The sequence below is a fragment of the Melanostigma gelatinosum genome, assembly GCF_949748355.1.
Source record: "Melanostigma gelatinosum genome assembly, chromosome: 20".
Taxonomy (NCBI): Eukaryota; Metazoa; Chordata; class Actinopteri; order Perciformes; family Zoarcidae; genus Melanostigma; species Melanostigma gelatinosum.
In genome coordinates this window covers 21,383,043-21,406,679 of record NC_136653.1, presented here as the reverse complement: position 1 = coordinate 21,406,679, position 23,637 = coordinate 21,383,043, and the positions used below count along the sequence as shown (strand labels likewise).

The 23,637-nt window shown below is 44.9% G+C and overlaps 2 protein-coding genes across 5 annotated transcripts in view; one reads left to right on the top strand and one right to left on the bottom strand.

Moving 5' to 3' along the window:
- On the bottom strand, positions 1-22,881 carry lyrm4b (LYR motif containing 4). Its single transcript, XM_079291804.1, has 3 exons — positions 22,745-22,881; positions 20,008-20,128; positions 1-1,109 (listed from the first exon to the last, which is right to left on the bottom strand). Exons 1-3 carry the CDS (start codon positions 22,828-22,830, stop codon positions 1,059-1,061), a joined length of 258 nt encoding a protein of 85 aa, XP_079147930.1. The 5' UTR covers positions 22,831-22,881; the 3' UTR covers positions 1-1,058.
- A 225-nt stretch (positions 22,882-23,106) lies between these two features.
- The window catches only part of fars2 (phenylalanyl-tRNA synthetase 2, mitochondrial), a 314,225-nt gene continuing 313,694 nt past the window's right edge, over positions 23,107-23,637 (top strand). For 3 of the 4 annotated variants that reach the window (XR_013772921.1, XM_079292254.1, XM_079292252.1), the window contains exon 1: positions 23,111-23,126. The gene's annotated coding sequence lies outside the window, so the exon portion shown is untranslated. Of the gene's footprint in view, positions 23,127-23,637 lie in introns of all 4 variants that reach the window. The other variant, XM_079292253.1, reaches the window with a different exon arrangement.

The following is a 23,637-nucleotide window of genomic DNA, read 5'->3' as shown; positions in this document are numbered from 1 at the left end:
CACGCTCTCACGATCGCGTCCCACGCTCTCACGATCGCGTCCCACGCTCTCACGATCGCGTCCCACACTCACGATCGCGTCCCACGCTCTCACGATCGCGTCCCACGCTCTCACGATCGCGTAATTGATTCTCACGTCCGCGACCTTTATTCTCACAGAATTGTCCGTCTGTCTGTCCGCTTTACATGAGGGTCAAAGGTCAGAAGACCTCTGAAAATAGTTTGTTGACAAACCTGACGACATCTGTTTAATGTGTCAACACAGCCAGAGGCTCAAAGTGATGAAGGGATATTTCAGGTGACCTGGAGGACAGGCCGTCCTTTATTCTCATGATCACGTCCTTGTTCTGCCAACTGAGCAGAAAAACATTTTCTTGCACAATTGAGGAAGTTTTAATGAGTTCTATCTTTTCCTTTCAGCTTCTTCTGTAGCGTAGCAACACACACACACACACACACACACACACACACACACACACACACACACACACACACACACACACACACACACACACACACACACACACACACACACACACACACACACACACACACACACACACACACACACACACACACACACACACACACACACACACACACACGGAGTTCAACCCGTCCGACAGTTTGACTGAATAAACTGAAACATTAAAGATGAATAATTAAGACAAAAATGATTAACCATAAAAACTGAACTTTCACTTGATGTTTCAACTCTTCATTCTCTATAAATCACTCTAATTTAATCATCGGAGCAGTGAAATAAGTGTTGAAACATGTTGAAGGCATTTTCTTTTAAATTATCATGCAGATAATTAGCAGGTAAATATTGATTCTGTCATAAATACAGACAAGAAGCAGCAGAAGAACACGAGTCGATCTTTCAACGATCAGCAGCCGATCGGTGCGTCCAAGAACAGAACTCCAGCAGCTTCACTCTGTCCTACATCTCCCACAATGCATTTCACACCTCCTCCCAGCTGTAGGAGATGGCCGGTCTCTGATGTCAGGGTAGTGATCCGGTCTCTGATCTCACTTCCTGTTTGCGGGGGGGGGGGGTTAGTCCTCCACCACATTCTTCTGGGTCTCGTACATCTTCCCTATGGTCACCTGCAGGAGACAACGTTCCATTTTGTCTTTAGTTCACAGAACAAATGCTCAACGTCAGCGTTTTGATGCTCGCCATCTTGTTTTTTATCAACCAGTGAACAGGAAGTGACCATATTAGATCTGAGGAGTGACATAGAGACGGCGTATACGTCTCTGGTGTCGACCTGTCAATCACTGTAGCCCCGCCCTAAAGCATCCCCTGCTTTATGGTCTGTGTGACTCTAAATGGACCATAATGTACTAAATGAACATCATGCTGTATTGAAGAAGACTTGAAACTAGAGATTGAGACATAAACTCATGTTTACAATGTTTACTGAGGTAATAAATCAAGAGAGAAGTAGAGTCATTTTCTATAGACTTCTATACAACCAGAGGAGTCGCCCCCTGCTGGACAAAAGATGGCGACACCCCCAAAACTGTCAGGTTGACCACGTCCACTTCTTTTACAACTATGCAACTGATGCTAATAGCAGCTACTTAGCACACTTAAACCACGCCCCCAGTAGCTCCTGATTGGTCCGTGCTCTGGCTGAATACCGTGACTGACATTCGACTGACACGAGGTCATTCTGAACAAACACGAGTCCCGAGAGCCTCACTGCGTTATGTCAACACCACCCGTCTGGACCCTGTTGTCAAAGAAAAGAGACAATTATAGAGTGTGCGTGTGTGTGCGTGTGCTTTTGGACCACAGTTCACAATTGATTTCCTCTATTTTTTTGTACAAAGACACGACTCATCTACAGAACATGCCCAAATATGACCCACACACACACACACACACACCAGTGTGTCTCTGGACAGTTTCAGGACACAAACTCTCGTTCAGGAACTATTTCACAACAAATAAATTATTGAAATTATTCAAAAAGCTCCGACGGCTCTGATGTTAATGTAACGTGAATATTCTAAATAAATACAAAGCAACAACGGGGCCCGATTCATCCTAACAACAGAAGACAAATGACAACAATAGAAATAGAAATAATAAAAATATGGAGCATCATAAGAGACAATCGTTTGTGCATCAAAGTAAATGATTTTTAAGTGAACTGTGTCGACGTATTATTACGTCACACACACGACTGATTATTACTCATTTAATAAAAGTGAGACCTCTTTAGTTCTGATGTTGGAAGTCTGACCCAAACCAAGCTCATTTGGTGAAAAGAAAACAAAGCGTTATTTGTAATAAATAAGTAAATTAAGTATCTTTGTATTGTGGTATTAAGACGTTCACTTGTTACGTCTCTGCTGCACCACCAGAGGGCACAATCCCTCCACAGATACCAGAGCTTCACCATCATGTCGCTCGTCTTCATCATTTATTCTGCCGTCAACTCTCCCTCCCTCCCTCTCCCTCTCTCCCTCCCTCTCCCTCTCTCCCTCGGTAGGCGCCCCCTGTGTGTGACGCCCTGATTGGCTGGAGTGTGGCGTAGGAGGGAGGGGGGTGGCGGGGAGGCGGGCGGCTCTCTGAACCAATCAGCTCGCAGGAGGCTTGGCTCTCATGTAAATTGTTGCGGCTGTGGTTTGTAACAAAGGGAAGGCCTCTCTCTCTCTCTCTCTCCCCATCAGTTTGTTTTTTGTCTCTTTAGATTCGTCTTGATCTCTGCGGTGGTCCGTCTCTCGTCTCTCTCTCTCTCTCTCTGTCCGTCCTCTCAGTCAGTTTCACTTTCATGAATAATAAAAGACGAGCTCTAAAAATGAAACAGGAATATTTCATTTGGCTCTGAATAACCCAATTAAGGCAGAAACAGCAGGTCAGCATCCAATGAAGGCAAAGCATGCTGGGATATTAATGTGGCTGTTTGCTTTCTCTACCAGTGTCTCTCTCCATGTCTGGGTTAAGGGCCCCTGGTGCCCCCCCCCCCCAAACCAGAGTCAGAAGGTGATAGGTAGTCGGCTTGTTATTATCATGATGAAGACTGAACCGGCCTACAGGGTCCAGGTCTGGGCCCCTGGACCAGAACCCCTGTCTGAAGTGACTGTTGGGAAGTCAATAAAAATACTACAAAGAAACAAAAAAACACAGAAAGAGGCAAAACCACCACAAAGAGAAGCTAAACGAAGCTAAACGACGACAAAGAGAAGCTAAACAACCACAGAGAGAAGCTAAACAACCACAAAGAGAAGCTAAACGACCACAAAGAGAAGCTAAACGACCACAAAGAGAAGCTAAACGACCACAAAGAGAAGCTAAACAACCACAAAGAGAAGCTAAACGACCACAAAGAGAAGCTAAACAACCACAGAGAGAAGCTAAACAACCACAAAGAGAAGCTAAACAACCACAAAGAGAAGCTAAACAACCACAAAGAGAAGCTAAACAACCACAGAGAGAAGCTAAACAACCACAAAGAGAAGCTAAACAACCACAAAGAGAAGCTAAACAACCATAAAGAGAAGCTAAACGACCACAAAGAGAAGCTAAACGACCACAAAGAGAAGCTAAACAACCACAAAGAGAAGCTAAACGACCACAAAGAGAAGCTAAACGACCACAGAGAGAAGCTAAACAACCACAAAGAGAAGCTAAACGACCACAAAGAGAAGCTAAACGACCACAAAGAGAAGCTAAACGACCACAAAGAGAAGCTAAACGACCACAAAGAGAAGCTAAACAACCACAAAGAGAAGCTAAACGACCACAGAGAGAAGCTAAACGACCACAGAGAGAAGCTAAACAACCACAAAGAGAAGCTAAACAACCACAAAGAGAAGCTAAACAACCACAAAGAGAAGCTAAACAACCACAGAGAGAAGCTAAACAACCACAAAGAGAAGCTAAACAACCACAAAGAGAAGCTAAACAACCACAAAGAGAAGCTAAACAACCACAAAGAGAAGCTAAACGACCACAAAGAGAAGCTAAACGACCACAGAGAGAAGCTAAACAACCACAAAGAGAAGCTAAACGACCACAAAGAGAAGCTAAACAACCACAAAGAGAAGCTAAACAACCACAAAGAGAAGCTAAACAACCACAAAGAGAAGCTAAACAACCACAAAGAGAAGCTAAACAACCACAAAGAGAAGCTAAACGACCACAGAGAGAAGCTAAACAACCACAAAGAGAAGCTAAACAACCACAAAGAGAAGCTAAACAACCACAAAGAGAAGCTAAACGACCACAGAGAGAAGCTAAACAACCACAAAGAGAAGCTAAACGACCACAAAGAGAAGCTAAACAACCACAAAGAGAAGCTAAACAACCACAAAGAGAAGCTAAACAACCACAAAGAGAAGCTAAACAACCACAAAGAGAAGCTAAACAACCACAAAGAGAAGCTAAACAACCACAAAGAGAAGCTAAACAACCACAAAGAGAAGCTAAACAACCACAAAGAGAAGCTAAACGACCACAGAGAGAAGCTAAACAACCACAAAGAGAAGCTAAACAACCACAAAGAGAAGCTAAACAACCACAAAGAGAAGCTAAACGACCACAGAGAGAAGCTAAACAACCACAAAGAGAAGCTAAACGACCACAAAGAGAAGCTAAACAACCACAAAGAGAAGCTAAACAACCACAAAGAGAAGCTAAACAACCACAAAGAGAAGCTAAACAACCACAAAGAGAAGCTAAACAACCACAGACAACGTCGGCACAACCACTGTGAAACAGGTTTACTGTTTTAGAGCCACACATGCAATGACACCCGTCACGCTCCTCTCCTCCATAAAGACACTCACACGTGATCCGTGTTATAATGGAAGGCTAAACTTAGCCTCCTTCATACATCGTCCTCGTGGTGACCGACTGACCTCCATCGTACTCCCACCAGGCAGGAGGTGTCAGATTAACTAACACCAGACTGAAGCTCTGTACGTCAAGCATCACTGCTGCTCTTCTGACAGCGTCGATGCAATCCAACCACGTTCAAACCATCGACACCTCACATGTAGAGATGTGTACATCATGGAGAGAGAGTTCCTCTTCCTGCCACGTCTCAGTTACCGTGAATGAATGGCAGAAACTATCAACGACTACGGGACAGCTGGTAGACACTGTTCATAAAAGGTGCTGACTTCACTTCATGATCATTTTGGAAGCTGTAGTTTGTGGTGACTTTGAGATGTGTTGAATTATAATAAGAGGCCTTTTCTGGCTTTAAAGAGAACAGATGAGAACTCAACACTGTGTGATGTTTGCAGGAACATAACCAAAAATAATCATGGACCCAACACTGTAGGTGGACGGTAAAAAGTAGCTGCTAGTTTTAGCTGAAAAGCATCCACGGTAGTGTGTAGTTAAACTATAGAAGATGCTGCCCCGAACAGCAGGAGACAGCAACAATGGGAAGTTAAAGAGCCGGTGAAAGTGGGAGGAAAGAGATGAAGCGACTGGAGGAGGCCGGAGGAGCAGCTCCCACTAAAGGAAATGAGCTTCTTCTTGTCAAAAGGGGGGGAAGAGATGGAAAAGACGGCAGGACGCTTGTCAGAATGAAACGCATGGAGGTCCGTAGGACAGAGGAGGATGAGGAGGATGAGGAGGATGAGGAGGTGCTCAGGTAGATAATAAACTCAGAAGAAGGAGATCTCCAGTTTCTTTCCCATTTGTCAGGAGATGAGAGCAGCAGGAGGCACAAACACATCCAGAGTCAGGCCTCATCTCGTCTCGTCCAACTCAGACTTCCTCATTTAGATCCAGCGTGAACGTCTCCTGAGGAAGAGGAGGACCAGACGGTGCTTTGACTGCATCTGCTGCCATTCAGTGGCTCAACTAAACACAGTTAATCACCCACAGGGACTGAACAGGACGCTTGGGATGAGTAATCCGGGAGAACAGAGGGTTAAAGATCGCATTCTGTAGCAACCGTACAGCCACAAACACAAAGTGAGAACGACTTCAAAGTTCATCTGTGTGTGAAATGATGTTAACCTCAGCAGCATCACCAGTGCAGGGGTGAACACACACACACACACACACACACACACACACACACACACACACACACACACACACACACACACACACACACACACACACACACACACACACACACACACACACACACACACACACACACACACACACACACGTTTGGAGATAAAACCCTTCACACCTTTCATCTCGTCTCTCTCTCTCGCTGGGACCTTTAAGGAGCTTTATCAGTTTTCACAAACTCAGTGGCCTGAAGCACAAAACAAAAGAACAGTTCACTCTGTTCATCTCTCTTTTAAAACCGGTTTTATTTCTCTCGGGAAGACGGGCTGAGCTCACACACGTTATATATTTTAGGGCTCTGGCAGAGCGAGCACACCGTCAGCTGCTAGGTCCCAATACAACGACGTGTTGTGGAAGCGTCGGGTTAGACCAGGGGTGTCAAACATACGGCCCGCGGGCCGGACCCGGCCCACCACGTCATTTTATGTCGCCCACGAATCCGCCAGCAAAAAAATAATAATAATAATTTTTTTTTTTTTTTTTTTTTTACAAAAATTTGAAGTTAGATGTGAAAATAAAAATATCCCCATGGTCGAAATTATGAGATAGAAAGTCGAAGTGATGAGATGGCATGTTGTCTGTGTGCCGACATTAAAACTATCACAACAGGTGGACAGGAGATGCAACAGCCCATAAAGAGGATTTCCAACAAGTTTCTCAACATGCGTACTTCTCTGTACTGAAACGTCATCAGTCTCAGCCCAAGTACTGTTCCAATTCAAAGTTCACATCGAGCCAAGCACGGCCCTAATGCCCGGATGTGGCTCGCTCTGCCCATTTTACCCGGGATGCATCGGAGGTGACTTGTCTGTACTTGGGACAGCCAAATATCCCAGAATGCATTTTGCACCAGCAACAGGAAACAATGGCGGAGGAGAAATCACACAACTGGAAGTACGTGTTGTGGAAGTCACAGATATCCCGGGAAACTAAACTAACTATGTTAGGAGTACCGTAGTTACATTTACACCGTCTTACATTTACAACCAGCCCTTTGAGGGCGACCGTGATGCTGATGTGGCCCCAGAGTGAAAATGAGTTTGACACCCCTGGGTTAGACGGACAAGTTAAAACAGCTGAACTCACCTCAACTGACTTGAGGCTTTACTTCGTCCTTCCTCCTGACTTGTGCGTATCTGGTTTAATCAATGACTTGTTTTGGACTGATCTTGAAACCTCATTCAAGACTTTCTTTGACAAGACCCGAAGTGTCAAGTTTCAGACTCGACTTGTGACTTGATGGACTTTGGTTCATCAGAGACCGTTTCTACTGACTTGAGATCTGACTTTGTGCTCGGGGTGGACCCGTCTCTGACTTGAGACCTGACCGTACGACTCGAGACTTGCCTCAACTGACTTGCCTACGAGTCTGGACTGACATGAATTAAAGGTGTCTCGACTGACTTGGACTAATCTCAATCCTCGACTCTGAAGTGTGCCGATGGACTTGACCAACAGCAACAACTTAAAAATAACCGGCAGACACACGAGAGAACGGCAGATTGTTCATCTTCGTTGCTGTGGACGTCTGTGATGTCTTCGTGTTGCTCTGACGGTTTACCCATGTTCACATTTAGACACAGAACATCTTTAATCTGCTGTTCTACATCACGGAGCGCTGCAGGCCAGAGCGGTTCCGTGTGTTGCTCAAGGGCAGCTGAGCACGGCGGGAAGTGTTTTGAAGGACAACGTCTCCGCATCTCACACATCCTGCTGCTTTGTTTCATGCTAATCCAGCCAATTAAATCACTCCGTTTGGATTCTTCCCCTTCACCCCCTCATCTTCCTCGTTTGTCCCTTCCTGCCTCCCTTCATTTGTCCTCTGCTTACCTGCTGAGTGTGTGAGGCGTCTCAATGACAGACTGCACCGTCCAATCCCCTCGTTCGATCTCGTTCCTCCTCTTTGTTCTTCTACGTCCCCGAGCTATGTAGAGCAGGGCGGTGTTGGTGGAGTATTAAAGGTGTAGAGCAGGGCGGTGTTGGTGGAGTATTAAAGGTGTAGAGCAGGGCGGTGTTGGTGGAGTATTAAAGGTGTAGAGGAGGGCGGTGTTGGTGGAGTATTAAAGGTGTAGAGCAGGGCCGTGTTGGTGGAGTATTAAAGGTGTAGAGCAGGGCCGTGTTGGTGGAGTATTAAAGGTGTAGAGCAGGGCCGTGTTGGTGGAGTATTAAAGGTGTAGAGCAGGGCCGTGTTGGTGGAGTATTAAAGGTGTAGAGCAGGGCCGTGTTGGTGGAGTATTAAAGGTGTAGAGCAGGGCGGTGTTGGTGGAGTATTAAAGGTGTAGAGCAGGGCCGTGTTGGTGGAGTATTAAAGGTGTAGAGGAGGGCCGTGTTGGTGGAGTATTAAAGGTGTAGAGCAGGGCGGTGTTGGTGGAGTATTAAAGGTGTAGAGCAGGGCCGTGTTGGTGGAGTATTAAAGGTGTAGAGGAGGGCGGTGTTAGTGGAGTATTAAAGGTGTAGAGCAGGGCCGTGTTGGTGGAGTATTAAAGGTGTAGAGCAGGGCGGTGTTGGTGGAGTATTAAAGGTGTAGAGGAGGGCCGTGTTGGTGGAGTATTAAAGGTGTAGAGCAGGGCGGTGTTGGTGGAGTATTAAAGGTGTAGAGCAGGGCCGTGTTGGTGGAGTATTAAAGGTGTAGAGGAGGGCGGTGTTAGTGGAGTATTAAAGGTGTAGAGCAGGGCCGTGTTGGTGGAGTATTAAAGGTGTAGAGCAGGGCCGTGTTGGTGGAGTATTAAAGGTGTAGAGCAGGGCCGTGTTGGTGGAGTATTAAAGGTGTAGAGCAGGGCCGTGTTAGTGGAGTATTAAAGGTGTAGAGCAGGGCCGTGTTGGTGGAGTATTAAAGGTGTAGAGCAGGGCCGTGTTGGTGGAGTATTAAAGGTGTAGAGCAGGGCCGTGTTGGTGGTGTATTAAAGGTGTAGAGCAGGGCGGTGTTGGTGGAGTATTAAAGGTGTAGAGCAGGGCGGTGTTGGTGGAGTATTAAAGGTGTAGAGCAGGGCGGTGTTGGTGGAGTATTAAAGGTGTAGAGCAGGGCCGTGTTGGTGGAGTATTAAAGGTGTAGAGCAGGGCCGTGTTAGTGGAGTATTAAAGGTGTAGAGCAGGGCCGTGTTGGTGGAGTATTAAAGGTGTAGAGCAGGGCCGTGTTAGTGGAGTATTAAAGGTGTAGAGCAGGGCCGTGTTGGTGGAGTATTAAAGGTGTAGAGCAGGGCCGTGTTGGTGGAGTATTAAAGGTGTAGAGCAGGGCCGTGTTGGTGGAGTATTAAAGGTGTAGAGCAGGGCCGTGTTGGTGGTGTATTAAAGGTGTAGAGCAGGGCTGTGTTAGTGGAGTATTAAAGGTGTAGAGCAGGGCGGTGTTGGTGGAGTATTAAAGGTGTAGAGCAGGGCGGTGTTGGTGGAGTATTAAAGGTGTAGAGCAGGGCCGTGTTGGTGGAGTATTAAAGGTGTAGAGCAGGGCGGTGTTGGTGGAGTATTAAAGGTGTAGAGCAGGGCGGTGTTGGTGGAGTATTAAAGGTGTAGAGCAGGGCCGTGTTGGTGGAGTATTAAAGGTGTAGAGCAGGGCGGTGTTGGTGGAGTATTAAAGGTGTAGAGCAGGGCGGTGTTGGTGGAGTATTAAAGGTGTAGAGCAGGGCCGTGTTAGTGGAGTATTAAAGGTGTAGAGCAGGGCCGTGTTGGTGGAGTATTAAAGGTGTAGAGCAGGGCCGTGTTAGTGGAGTATTAAAGGTGTAGAGCAGGGCCGTGTTGGTGGAGTATTAAAGGTGTAGAGCAGGGCCGTGTTGGTGGAGTATTAAAGGTGTAGAGCAGGGCCGTGTTGGTGGAGTATTAAAGGTGTAGAGCAGGGCCGTGTTGGTGGAGTATTAAAGGTGTAGAGCAGGGCCGTGTTGGTGGAGTATTAAAGGTGTAGAGCAGGGCCGTGTTGGTGGAGTATTAAAGGTGTAGAGGAGGGCGGTGTTAGTGGAGTATTAAAGGTGTAGAGCAGGGCCGTGTTGGTGGAGTATTAAAGGTGTAGAGCAGGGCCGTGTTGGTGGTGTATTAAAGGTGTAGAGCAGGGCTGTGTTAGTGGAGTATTAAAGGTGTAGAGCAGGGCGGTGTTGGTGGAGTATTAAAGGTGTAGAGCAGGGCCGTGTTGGTGGAGTATTAAAGGTGTAGAGCAGGGCCGTGTTGGTGGAGTATTAAAGGTGTAGAGCAGGGCCGTGTTGGTGGAGTATTAAAGGTGTAGAGCAGGGCCGTGTTGGTGGAGTATTAAAGGTGTAGAGCAGGGCCGTGTTGGTGGAGTATTAAAGGTGTAGAGCAGGGCCGTGTTGGTGGAGTATTAAAGGTGTAGAGGAGGGCGGTGTTGGTGGAGTATTAAAGGTGTAGAGCAGGGCCGTGTTGGTGGAGTATTAAAGGTGTAGAGCAGGGCCGTGTTGGTGGAGTATTAAAGGTGTAGAGCAGGGCCGTGTTGGTGGAGTATTAAAGGTGTAGAGCAGGGCCGTGTTGGTGGAGTATTAAAGGTGTAGAGCAGGGCCGTGTTGGTGGAGTATTAAAGGTGTAGAGCAGGGCCGTGTTGGTGGAGTATTAAAGGTGTAGAGCAGGGCTGTGTTAGTGGAGTATTAAAGGTGTAGAGCAGGGCCGTGTTGGTGGAGTATTAAAGGTGTAGAGCAGGGCCGTGTTGGTGGAGTATTAAAGGTGTAGAGCAGGGCCGTGTTGGTGGAGTATTAAAGGTGTAGAGCCTCCAGAACCTCCTCTGGCGTTGTCTCCTCATGAATTATTCATGACCGTTCAAAGACCCGTTAACGACCCTTCTTGTCCGTCTCTGCACGGTTTTCTTTCCCTCCTCCTGGCATTGTTCAGTGCAGTCGTCCTCTCTTTTTTAACTGCTTTTCATAACAGTAGAACTAAAAGAAGTGAAATAGTGCAAGTGAAGCAGGAATCAAACTAATATGACTTCAACTTCTTCAGATTCTTATGTGTGATTTGGTTACAAACCGAATCAGGATGGATTTGTAAAGTCAAACTCAAATTGCTGAATTTTAGTCCATGTTTAAGGGCTGCAGTCTGCTTCAAACAGTTCGAGTCCGGTTCTTTTGAAGCAGACCGTTTTTAACTTTTCTCTTCACCTCGTGCTTTCATTTCTCCCTCTCTGCCAGTTCAACTACATTTGACACTGTTGGAAAGTCACCGCTTCCACAGCATCGCATTAGTCCACAAACGTCCTCTGACAACAATACAGAATATTGATTTTTCCCTCTCCTTCTAAGTCCCTCCATCTCTCAGTTCAGTTTTCTCACTGAGAAGTCTTTCTGACTAAAACCAGACGACGATCCTCCCCAACCGTAACCAAGATGGAACTGTTGACGTAATATTGCCAGATTGCATATTTTGGTGGGAATCAAATGAGCAGTGAATGAATATTTCACTGATGTGTTCGGATCAATGTTTCTGTGAGTTGCCAGATACATCAGTCAACATATTGCTTGTATCGGGGTTCCCTTCAAAACATATTTGTGGTTCTTTTCTTCAAAAGGTTAAATCAATCAGCGAGAACTGATCCCGTCTGAAGACAACCCGACAGAGAGGAGACCGACGCTGACACGAGGACACACTTCTACCGGAGACCGATACCACGGCTGCGTTGACCTTTGAAGGAAGGACACAAGGACACACACACACACACACACACACACACACAGTACAACAGTAATGAGGAGTTTCTTTGTAAATCCGAGGTTTCTTAACCTTAATTCTTTCCACTCTGAGCCACACTAATGAGCCAGAAGAGATGAAGGCAAACTGTGCTTACACAGTGTGTGTGTGTGGAGTTCCCTCGCTGTGATATCCCGTTTCAGTCCGTCGCACCGAGAGACATCGAGGAGGAGGAGGAAGATGAAAAGGAGGAAGAGAAGGATAGCTGGTTATAAATTGCCAGCGCTGCTATACATCTCCTTTATTCTTTCCTCGTCCTCCAGTTTCTTCCTCTGGTCTCCTTTTAGGATATAAAGTCTCTTCCTCCGTCTGTATGAACAGTCTTCAAAATACACTTCAGTCTTCACAGGAAACTACTCGGTTAGGTTTAGACAACAAAAACACTTTGTTCGGTTTAGACAACAAAAATACTTTGTTAGGTTTAGACAACAAAAATACTTTGTTAGGTTTAGACAACAAAAATACTTCGTTAGGTTTAGACAACAAAAATACTTCGTTCGGTTTAGAAAGAGATCGTGAAATACTTCGTTCGGTTTAGAAAGAGATCGTGAAATACTTCGTTCGGTTTAGAAAGAGATCGTGAAATACTTCGTTCGGTTTAGAAAGAGATCGTGAAATACTTCGTTTGGTTTAGAAAGAGATCGTGAAATACTTCGTTAGGTTTAGAAAGAGATCGTGAAATACTTCGTTAGGTTTAGAAAGAGATCGTGAAATACTTCGTTAGGTTTAGAAAGAGATCGTGAAATACTTCGTTAGGTTTAGAAAGAGATCGTGAAATACTTCGTTAGGTTTAGATAGAGATCGTGAAATACTTCGTTAGGTTTAGAAAGAGATCGTGTAATACTTCGTTAGGTTTAGAAAGAGATCGTGAAATACTTCGTTAGGTTTAGAAAGAGATCGTGAAACACTTCGTTAGGTTTAGAAAGAGATCGTGAAACACTTCTTTAGGTTTAGAAAGAGATCGTGAAACACTTCGTTATGTTTAGATAGAGATCGTGAAATACTTCGTTAGGTTTAGATAGAGATCGTGAAACACTTCGTTTGGTTTAGAAAGAGATCGTGAAATACTTCGTTTGGTTTAGAAAGAGATCGTAAAAATACTTCGTTTGGTTTAGAAAGAGATCGTGAAATACTTCGTTAGGTTTAGAAAGAGATCGTGAAATACTTCGTTAGGTTTAGAAAGAGATCGTGAAATACTTCGTTAGGTTTAGAAAGAGATCGTGAAATACTTCGTTAGGTTTAGAAAGAGATCGTGAAATACTTCGTTAGGTTTAGAAAGAGATCGTGAAACACTTCGTTAGGTTTAGAAAGAGATCGTGAAACACTTAGTTAGGTTTAGAAAGAGATCGTGAAACACTTAGTTAGGTTTAGATAGAGATCGTGAAACACTTCGTTTGGTTTAGAAAGAGATCGTGAAATACTTTGTTTGGTTTAGAAAGAGATCGTGAAATACTTCGTTTGGTTTAGAAAGAGATCGTGAAATACTTCGTTAGGTTTAGAAAGAGATCGTGAAATACTTCGTTAGGTTTAGAAAGAGATCGTGAAATACTTCGTTAGGTTTAGAAAGAGATCGTGAAATTCCCAGATTCGTCACGCCCTGATCACGCGACCCTTTTCCGGAAGAACACAAGCAACAACTATTGATTGTTGATCAACAGCCAGGTTCATTTAACACGGACGACTGATTGCAGGTGTTGCTGGGTTGCTTTTGTTGTGCTCAACTATTGTGAAGTCCACACAGAAACTGCAAAGGAACGAAACATGAATTGCTCTCCAGCCTCCAGCAGAGCTACGAGGAGGCGCGTGTGGACCACATGTATTGACCCATAATCTAGTACACTATTATGTGCAAGTGTTCATTTTAAAGTACATTTGATATGCGTGAGTGAGTGAGTGAGAGTTTTGTTACTGACTTTTCGTTTTATCTCCTGGATGAAAGACCATTTCTGTTTGACCTCCCAAACACTGAGTTTCTCTCAGCAGCTTTTAAACATCGTACGTGGAATACATATGCATTCAATTTGTTGGATATCTACGACTTACGTCTCGTTTGTTTTTGGAGGCATATCTACGAACGACAGCATTAAAAGAAGCCGAAGTGAAAGCAACTGGTACACCAGTTAGCTTGCTGCTGAACTTCGACGCTCGTCATCCAGAACCGACCTACATACCGCGTTCTCAGGATCCTGACGTTTCAGCACGGAAAGTGACACTTTGTTATTTTCAGTGAATAAAACAAACTCAGATGTAGAAGTCTCTCCTCCATTAGTGTGAAGTGGCCTGATGCTGAAGGAGTCTCATCTCCTCCCTTTATGAGTCACTCCGTCTCTAGTTCTTTATTTATTTCTGTGCTCTCCTCTCCAGCAGATTGCCAACCCCCTCCATCGATTCTCTTCTCCCAAACATCACTGCCTCTCATCTTCCCTCAGCCCGGCTCCATTGATGCGTGTTCAAGTGCGTCTCTTCCTTCTCTGCAGCGCTGCGATGGTTCATGACAGAAACCCAGCGTGTCGACAGTCTGAACACAAACACACGCAGAGGGGGAAATTCCCCTTCGGTTGCTGCTCCTGAACGCACCGCTGTGACGGGAGAGTTTCAGGGACCACATTTGACAAAGATGGCGGCGTCATCTCGATGAGGAGACGCCTGAGATGGGATTGTTTTCTAAATGAGTCTAAACTAAAAGTGTATGACATCAGAGGCTAGGAAGCCGCCGATCCTCTCCACGCTGGCTAGCTAGCTCGCTAACAAGCTCGCTAACCAACTAGCTAGCTAGCTAGTTAGCTTCTCCATATCCAACATCCGTCTGTGGAGAAAAGGTCTTTCCACTCTGGTTTCATCCAGCGTTTGGAGCTGTAGTTATGAATAATAACATGAATACGCTGTAATTACATAATTTCATATGTTATCCTCGTAATCATGAACACATGAACTCTTTTCCATGCATGAAACAAAAAGGCAACGTTGATTTATTTAGAAGTAACGCAATTCAGTAATTATTTTAACCCAAACAACCCTAACGCAGTATTCCACCATGTTTTCTTGAAAAAGACTAAAGACGAGTAACGCGCAGAAATTAACACGTTTCTGGACTTTTGTAGGAAACATTTGTACATTTTTTTGAAGAAATCATACAAAGCGTTGCACGAGGATACGTTAGTGAACCGTTACACCACTCATCCTTTATGTTCCTCTCCTCTCTTTTCCTGTTTCTTCCTCTTTTCTCCATGTTGCTCATCGTTTCTCCTTCCTCTCCTCCTCATTTCCATCATCTCTCCTCTCATCATTAACTGTTGTCCTTACATCACATTGCCTTCTTCAGTCAATGACTTGCATCATGTTGTGTGTGTGTGTGTGTGAGGATCGAGTCTCATCATTGCATCAGACCCAGACTTCTAAGAATAGAAGAAAAACTAACGAATAAAATAAAGTATGAGACAATAACACCACAGAAGAAGAAGAAGAAAATACTGTAGCTATTGAATCCATAGACTGCTTTTCTTTTAAGATACATTAAACATAAGCAGATAATATCGCCGGTGAGTCTCTCAGCTCACGGTTTCACACAGTCAGATTTTGAGCTTCGGTATGAACTTCCATGAGGAGGAGGAGGAGGAGGAGGAGGAGGAGGAGGTCTGTTTCATCCACCTGAACAGCTCCCTCTGGTTGTTTGTCTTCAGCAGCACGGAGTCACCGACAGTACGAGTTACTGAGAGCGCGACTGAAGCTCTGCGATAAAAGGCGTGGGATCTCTGAGCCGTGGGAGGAGGAGGAGGAGGAGGAGGAGGAGGAGGAGGAGGAGGAGGTGCCCTATTTTTCATATCCAGCTCCTGTCTGGTTCAGGTTTTCCCAAAATGGAAATGAAACTGCGTCAGAAAGGAAACTGAGATTTCACAGCAGGTCTCCTGCGTCAGTGAACATGTTATTGGTTTTGTCGTCGTGTGGTCGGACCTCAAGTTGTTTGAAACGCTACGAAATCAAAACCGCTCCACCCGGCTTCATCTCCAGAGCTGGACCGCTAGCTGGTCTCTGGAGCTCCCGCCTGCTTCTTCAGTATCTCAGGGATCCAGCGTCATGAGGTTCACTTTAGGATATAAGACGGGATCAATAAGCTGCACACACACACACACACGTGTCCGTCTCACAGGAGACGTTCTTCAATGAGGACAAAATAAAACCAAATAACTAGTTTAACGACGGAATAAGAAGCGTGAGAGGATAATATCAGAGCGTGGAGTAGAACACATACTCGTGCTTCTTCTGCAGCTACAGGTGATTCAGGGAACACGGTTAACCTTTAGAAAAACAGAGTTAACAAACGTCACTCTGTGTGTGGAGCTCAAGCCGTTTACCATGAAAACCTTATTTTCACTATTTATTCAGCGGTGGAAATGTTCTTCTGAGCACCCTGCTGCTCAAGAGGAACTCAAATGAAGTATTTCTGATTATTAACAGAAAAATGCGTTTCACTCTATTTGGCTCTTTTGTGGTTTGATTGTCTGGTCAGAGAGTTGAGCTGCTTCACCTGATGAAACCTAAACCTCTGATTCATTAAATCCAGAGAGCAGAGATATCAGGGTTAACGGTGGTATCCATTAATATGAATAACAGTGTGTTTTCTCTTTAAGAAGGCTAATTGTTACATTTTGGTCGCCAAAAAAGTTCTAATTCAGTGTTCAGTTGTACTTAGCTCCACCCTCTTGTGTCACAACGGCCAAAGACCAAGATGGCGACGGCCAAAGACCAAGATGGCGACGGCCAAAGACCAAGATGGCGACGGCCAAAGACCAAGATGGCGAAGGCCAAAGACCAAGATGGCGACGGCCAAAGACCAAGATGGCGACGGCCAAAGACCAAGATGGTGACGGCCAAAGACCAAGATGGCGACGGCCAAAGACCAAGATGGTGACAACCAAAACCCAAGATGGCGACGGCCAAGGACCAAGATGGCGACGGCCAAAGACCAAGATGGCGACGGCCAAAGACCAAGATGGCGACGGCCAAAGACCAAGATGGTGACAACCAAAACCCAAGATGGCGACGGCCAAGGACCAAGATGGCGACGGCCAAAGACCAAGATGGTGACGGCCAAAGACCAAGATGGCGACGGCCAAAGACCAAGATGGCGACGGCCAAAGACCAAGATAGTGACAACCAAAACCCAAGATGGCGACAACCAAAATTCCAAAATAAAGGCTTTAAAATGTTGGTCCACAAACCAATGGGTGACACAATGACCGTGTGCACTTGTTATATACAGTCTTTGGTCGAAACACATCAGCAACAACATCCTCACGACGGAGAGGAATGCAAAGTGTTCTGAAATCTTCATAAGATGTGACGTCAAAGGTTATTTCATGGAGAACTGTATTTCTATAGTTCCAACTGTACGAGGCTTCGTATGAGAACCAGCCCGGCATGTAAAAGTGTTTGTTGAACTCTGAGATTCTGGTCGACCTCCCGAGAGCCACAACGTTAAAAGGTGTAACTCACCATAGGATGGGGCATTTCATCTCAATTGAGCCAAAATGGCCGACGGCTGTGTGAGATTGCGGCGACATTAAGCAGCAGTAACGGCTGAGGAATGTCTCTTCAGAGGAGAGTAAAGGACACGCACTGTAAACATGATGATACGGTGCATCGAACTAAATCTCCATTTTTCACATTCTTTGTTCTCGTCTTCTTCCCCCTCACAGCTCTCCGTCCTAAACTCTCTCGCTCACAAACACTCCCACCTCATTAAACAAGAGCACGCCGGTTTAGCTGCTCTTCTGCAAACAAGAGGCGGCTCTGCAGCTGCAATCCATCATCTTTACTCCCTAACGAACTTACAAAGACACACAGAAATATCCACTGAAAGACGCACACTGACACAAATGAGCTGCGTTTGAGCCGCAACATATACGAGTAGAAGAAGAGCCGACAGACAACAGAGCAGCTGTGACGCAGGTCAGGTTTCTGCATGTACAAATGAATTCTGGAGCTTGTATGAAGTCGTTTTCCATGCACGTACTCGTAGATATAAACAACTATCACTGGATCACGTGAGGATGCTCAGGCACGTTCTGCAGCTGAAGCAGGAGCCGCTCTCCTCCTGTGGTTTCTAAACCGGTTCACTAAAGTACATCAGAGATAATAATATCCTCAGAGTGAGAGAGATGTAGATATAGATATAGATATAGATAGATATACACAGTGTCAGTGTGTTCAGTTTGAGTCACGACTCAGAAGGAGAATTATTGTTGAAGCAGATTAAAGCTCCATGAACATTAGAGTTATTGTTAAATGTGTCAAGAACTTTAAAATGCAGTAGAATAGTATTTAACAGGACAAAGAATACTGTTAATCTGTAAATTACTATCACATGAAGTATACCACATTAAAGAAATACAGATACTGCAACAACAAATACACTACGTGGATATTACTACCTTTCATCATCAGAAGAAGAATATGAAGACCGGTGGGTTCGGGTGTTCAGAGGGTTAGAGTGGTTTTATTTGTTCTTTAGTGCAGCAAGAGGTTTTATTTAAGGACCCCCCCCCCCACACACACACACATAACACTGTATGGATCTGCACACGGGGGAGGAAACCTGAAGCCAGAGGCCTCACCCACAGCCTGGAAGTATATATACACGTGTGTGTGTGTGTGGTATGGATTCCTCCAGAAGCCTGTGGTGTTACAGCAGGGCTGTGACAAGGAGCATAACTCCTCCTCTGATGCATTTCATCCATGAGTCAGCGTGGGCGAGATGCAGAGGAGGAAACACCCTCGACTCAGTCAGACGAGACTCCAACAAAACAGAACCCGCAGTAAACCTCGTCCTCCACGACCAACCAGGTCAAACTGTGGCTCTCATGAGAGATGCTCTGCATTCTCTCTAGTGTCCACCAGGGGGCGACTCCTCTGGTTGTATAGAAGTCTATAGAAAATGACTCTACTTCTCTCTTGATTTATTCCCTCAGTAAACATTGTAAACATGAGTTTATGTCTCAATCTCTAGTTTCAAGTCTTCTTCAATACAGCATGATGTTCATTTAGTACATTATGGTCCATTTAGAGTCACACAGACCATAAAGCAGGGGATGCTGCAGGGCGGGGCTACAGTGATTGACAGGTCTCTACCAGAGACGTACACGGCGTCTCTACGTCACTCCTCCTCAGTCCAGATTTTTAAAAAAAGTTTTAAAAAAATATAGGGTTATTATTTATTTATTTTTTACTTTTTTTCTGCCAGCAAAAAAATAAATAAATTTAAAAGTTGCAGTTGCTGTTTATTGAAGGTATTCACCTCAGCCACATTGGTTTCATTCTTTATCCTCCAGAGCTGCTTCTTGCTTAGAAGCCAATTCAAGGGCGCGTACATGAAACCTCAAGCTGTTGAAGTACTTCATCTGTTGTAAGACGTCTTCAATGTACTCACAATCCATGTCTACGTCACATGTCACATGTAACTGTGAAGAGCTGCTGCTATGACTCATCATTTAGACTCTATAGCAGCTGTAAACATCTGGTCAGTCTCATGGTTACAGATGGATGCACCAAAAGTGTTGCTGAAATTTATTTATTTTATTTGTTATGCTGGTGGAAATAAAGTAAAAAACAAAATTTTAACTTTTTTTCCCACCAGCAAATAAATAAGTAATTAGAATTCATTATTTTTTTTGCTGACAGAAATGGGCTTCCATAGACTCTCACTGTTGGACTGTGATGACATCATTCGTGTTCCCGTCAGGATGAACCCGAACAATCAGCCATCTTCTTCCTCATGTTTGGTTTCCCTTTGATCCACTTCCTGTTTTGTTCACAGACTCACATTTATTTATTTGTTTATTTATCGTCTCTTAAGAAATTCGCTTCATAAATATTACAATTGCTCCGTCTGGTGTGTTATTCTGACCGTCTCCTGACGCTGATATGTAAATACGATCATTAAAGTTCAGACCAGATGAAAAACAAACTGAAAATATAAACGCAGGAGAAGATCTGATGGGCAGCAGTGTGTGTGTGTGTGTGTGTGTGTGTGTGTCTGTCTGAGATGAAAGAGGCAGGCAGAGAGATGGAGAATCCCCTGTTGGGATTGGCTGACAGGCTGCTGATGCATTATGGGAACAAAGTGACCAACAGTGAGGTGATTAGCCCGGAGCTGCTGCGGTAATAAGGGAGCATGTGCGACAGGTGGACGGTCGATAAACAGGTGTTCATCTGCATACTAGTTGACCAGGTTAACCCGTGTGTGTGTGTGTGTGTGTGTAACTGTGTGTGTGTCACCTGTCTCTTTATCAGTTCCAGTGTCTGCTGTCCCTCCACCATCAGTCTCTCCACAGCTTTTGGATCCTCCACTTTCCTGTTGGCCCTGAAGGCATCGCGCACCCGCCGCACTGCATAGGTCCTACACACACACACACCACACACACCACACACACACACACACACGCACACACACACACACGACTTGATTCACAGAGAAAACAAACAGCAGTAAAGACAAAAATAAAATAATAAAAAGACCAAATATGTGCAGCGGCGACACAACAGCAGAGTACAAACAGAAACATGAAGATCATCAGAGGTGAGACAACATGGAGACTCAACAGGTCTCCAGTTTACCTTCCAACAAACATTCACTGTTACAAACAGCAGTGAACTACTTTTGGAAGGGGCTCCTCGGTGCATGCCGGTACCTGCAATGCATGCTGGTACAGCTGGTGCCAGCGGGACAACGGAGAGAATCAGATTACGCTCTGTATGAATAAAGTTATTTCACTTTAATGTTCAGATGTGTGCGTTTACTCTCCAGACACATGAGGTCTATGAGGCTGGTGGACCCAAGAACCAGAACTTGTTTTAGAATTGGACCATCAGGAGGGGGGGGGGGGGGGGGGGGGGACTTCTGATCTGTCTCCTGAATAATTCAACACGCAGCATCTCCACATGCAGGCTGGAGGCTCTCTGAAGTCCACGTAGAGCACCGAGTGTTATGACAGATGAAGACGCCGTCCCAACACACACGTGGTTAGGATGGAAGGAAGGAAGGAAGGAAGGCAGGAAGGAAGGTGGTATCGTTATTACTGGTCAATACTGTAACTCCTGTTCCTCCTCTAAGCAATCCTTCCTTCCTCATCTCCTTCTCTCACGTTGACAAAAGTGAGTTTCACAAAATTCAAAAACAATCACAGAGGAAACAAAGCAAAGTAAAGTCCTCGTCATCACTTCTTTACACAACAGCTCGTCTCTGTTCACAGAGGAACGTTCATCCAGTCAACGCTGGGACTTATGAACTCAATTAAAGAATATGAAGAATATGAAATATGGAGCAGCAGGTCGATACAAACCAGGTTTTAGGACACGATGAATAAAACATAACCAGGAGCGGCTTCAACGGATGAAACTCGATATTAATGCAACAACAACTCTCTCAACTCAACGTTTTAATGCGCGACGCTGGATTGAACAATGAAGCGTAGTTGAAGCTCACACGCTCGCGCCTACACGTCATCATCTACAGACACAAGACTAAAACGCTGCGAACAATATTCACCGTATCACGACACCACAGACCGATGAACACAGCAGTAACGCTGCTGCAGAGGTAAAGCAAAGCACTTCACCCAAAGACAAGTCCATCCTCCTTCCTTAGTGAACAAAGAGTTCAGTGACGCGGTTGAACAGAACATCGGTGCGGTTCCAGCCAGAGGTTCTCCTGTGAACGTGTTCGTTGAGTTGTAGATGCGCTCGTCTCAGCAAAGGTTTTCTAAAGTACGTAGCTTGTGAGTGTCCTGTCTGCTATGGTGTCGTGTAGCTGCCTTGGTTAGCCACCTCAGGTTAGCGTAGCGTAGCTCCAAACACCAAGACGCTCAGTTGCAAATAAAACGCATTCTTAGCCATAAACTGTAGCGTAGCTCTAAACAGGGCTGCTAGCTGTGGGGTTGGCCGACCCTTTCTCACGATGTCCAGCTTTCCCTGAATTGTCCTTCTGGAGGAAGATGTGACTGTAACTCCCAAATCCGTTTCTCCTGCTTCAGCGTTTGAGTGTTAAAAAAACAAAGCTACACCAAGCAAACCACTAACAACGTCATGTCAACGTCATAACTTCATACATATCTTTCAACTCTTACTACTAACTTCTGCTTCAGCTTCACAACATGTCACGCTAGCCCACTGACCAATCACGTACCTGTAGGCCGGCTAGCAGCTCTGACACGTCAAAGAATACGCCCAACATGTCAAACTAAAGCTCTGATTGGTTGAACACTATGACAATCAACAACATCGTCCCCGTTCACTTAAAGTGCTCATGATGCACTTGTGAGTCTGCAGGCCTCTGTTCTACCTAGAGACACAGAGGTGAGATCTGATTGGATGAAAGCTCTACTTAAAACAAGCTGCACTGGAAGCAGAGCAACTGAGGAAGACAGGAGCTGTGCAATGAGAACATAAGATAATGGGACAATATTATATAAATTATAATACATGTAGTGTATTTAAGAAAAAATATTTAATTATAAAATTGACTTAACTTAAGTTAGTGATTCTGTTTAGGCCAGCAGAGAAGGCCCTGACCGCCCACCACTGCCTCATTTGCATATCTAAACATAACATTTCAGAGAACTTGTAATACAATAAATAATCCTCTTAATGTGAGTGATTAAGTTTCATGGTGATATATATTAGTTATTTGTTTACTCTATTCACCTGTAGTGTCTTCCTTTAAGTACTTCCACATACTTATACTTCACTGAGGTATTAGGCAGCACTTTTACTTGTAGGAGTATTTTCACTGTGTAGTATTACTATTATTACTGAAGTAAAGTATCTTGAGTACTTCTTCCTCCAGCACGTGCTGTGTTTTGTAAGCACATTGAATAACAGTTATGACACTGAGTTGGACGGTCCGGCCGATGTAAACAAACGTAAACAACGTAAAAACAGAGCCGTTAGCTGCTACATTAGCATCTTTAAACCTGACCGCCAGGTGTGTTCGGATCAGCCTGACGTCATCGCTCACCTGAAGTTGTACGAGGGGAACTTCTTGCTCTCCGTCAGCATCACTCTGTACAGAGAGATCACCTGTGCTCGTGCGGACGCCGCCATGATGTTGCTATGCTAACGACGCTAACTCCTCGACCGTAAAGAGCTCTCAGAAGGACCCTCGGTGACGCGCATGCGTCCTCACTTACGCCTGAACAGAAATAACCCAAATATCTTGTCTTATTACGATTCAGAATTCAATATTTTCTATTTTAATACATATTAGAAGAAGATATGTTTAAAGTAAGTCACCAAAAAATGTGATTAGTTAATTTTCAACACGGTTTTAAAGTCCGGTGTGAACACAGGCGCGCGCCCGCGGACTCATCAGCAGCTCCACGCTGGAGAAGCGACAGAAGGTGAGTTAGCTTCACGTTAGCCTCTTGAAACCTGCACAATAACACACCTGTGATGCGTTTTAATGAATGAGTGACACTGTGAGGTTATAGCGCCCGACTTTAGGATAATATCTGGCAGCATGTTGAGCTCTTGAAATGCGTTTATTCTCCTCTAAAACGTTGTGTTTTGGGTTAGCATGTTAGCTGCTCTGCTACAAACACAGCTGACAGGACTGCAGCTCCACAGCGAGTCTGTTTTTTAAAGTGTGTTATGATGACGTTAACTGCACACAGACGCAGTGATACGTCAGGAATGTCCCTAAAAAGTGCATGTGAGTTATCATGCACGTGGTGCTGGTGTTCCTGTGTGCACGTGCGTGTGACTTTTACTGTCAGGTTGTCTCACCAGGTGATAAACTGACCTCACCATGAGTCAGCGTGGAGAGCGTGGCTATATATTTATATAAATATATACATATACATATATATACATCAGCAAAGTACTACAAGGTGGAGGCAGTCTGCAGGAGTT

Coding starts and splice junctions, on each gene's coding strand:
- lyrm4b (XM_079291804.1), bottom strand. CDS start 22,830: ATGGCGGCGTCCGCACGAGCACAGGTGATCTCTCTGTACAGAGTGATG. Junction 20,129..22,744: donor TTCCCCTCGTACAACTTCAG/GTGAGCGATGAC, acceptor GTGTGTGTGTAG/GACCTATGCAGTGCGGCGGG. Junction 1,110..20,007: donor TGGAACTGATAAAGAGACAG/GTGACACACACA, acceptor TGTCTCCTGCAG/GTGACCATAGGGAAGATGTA.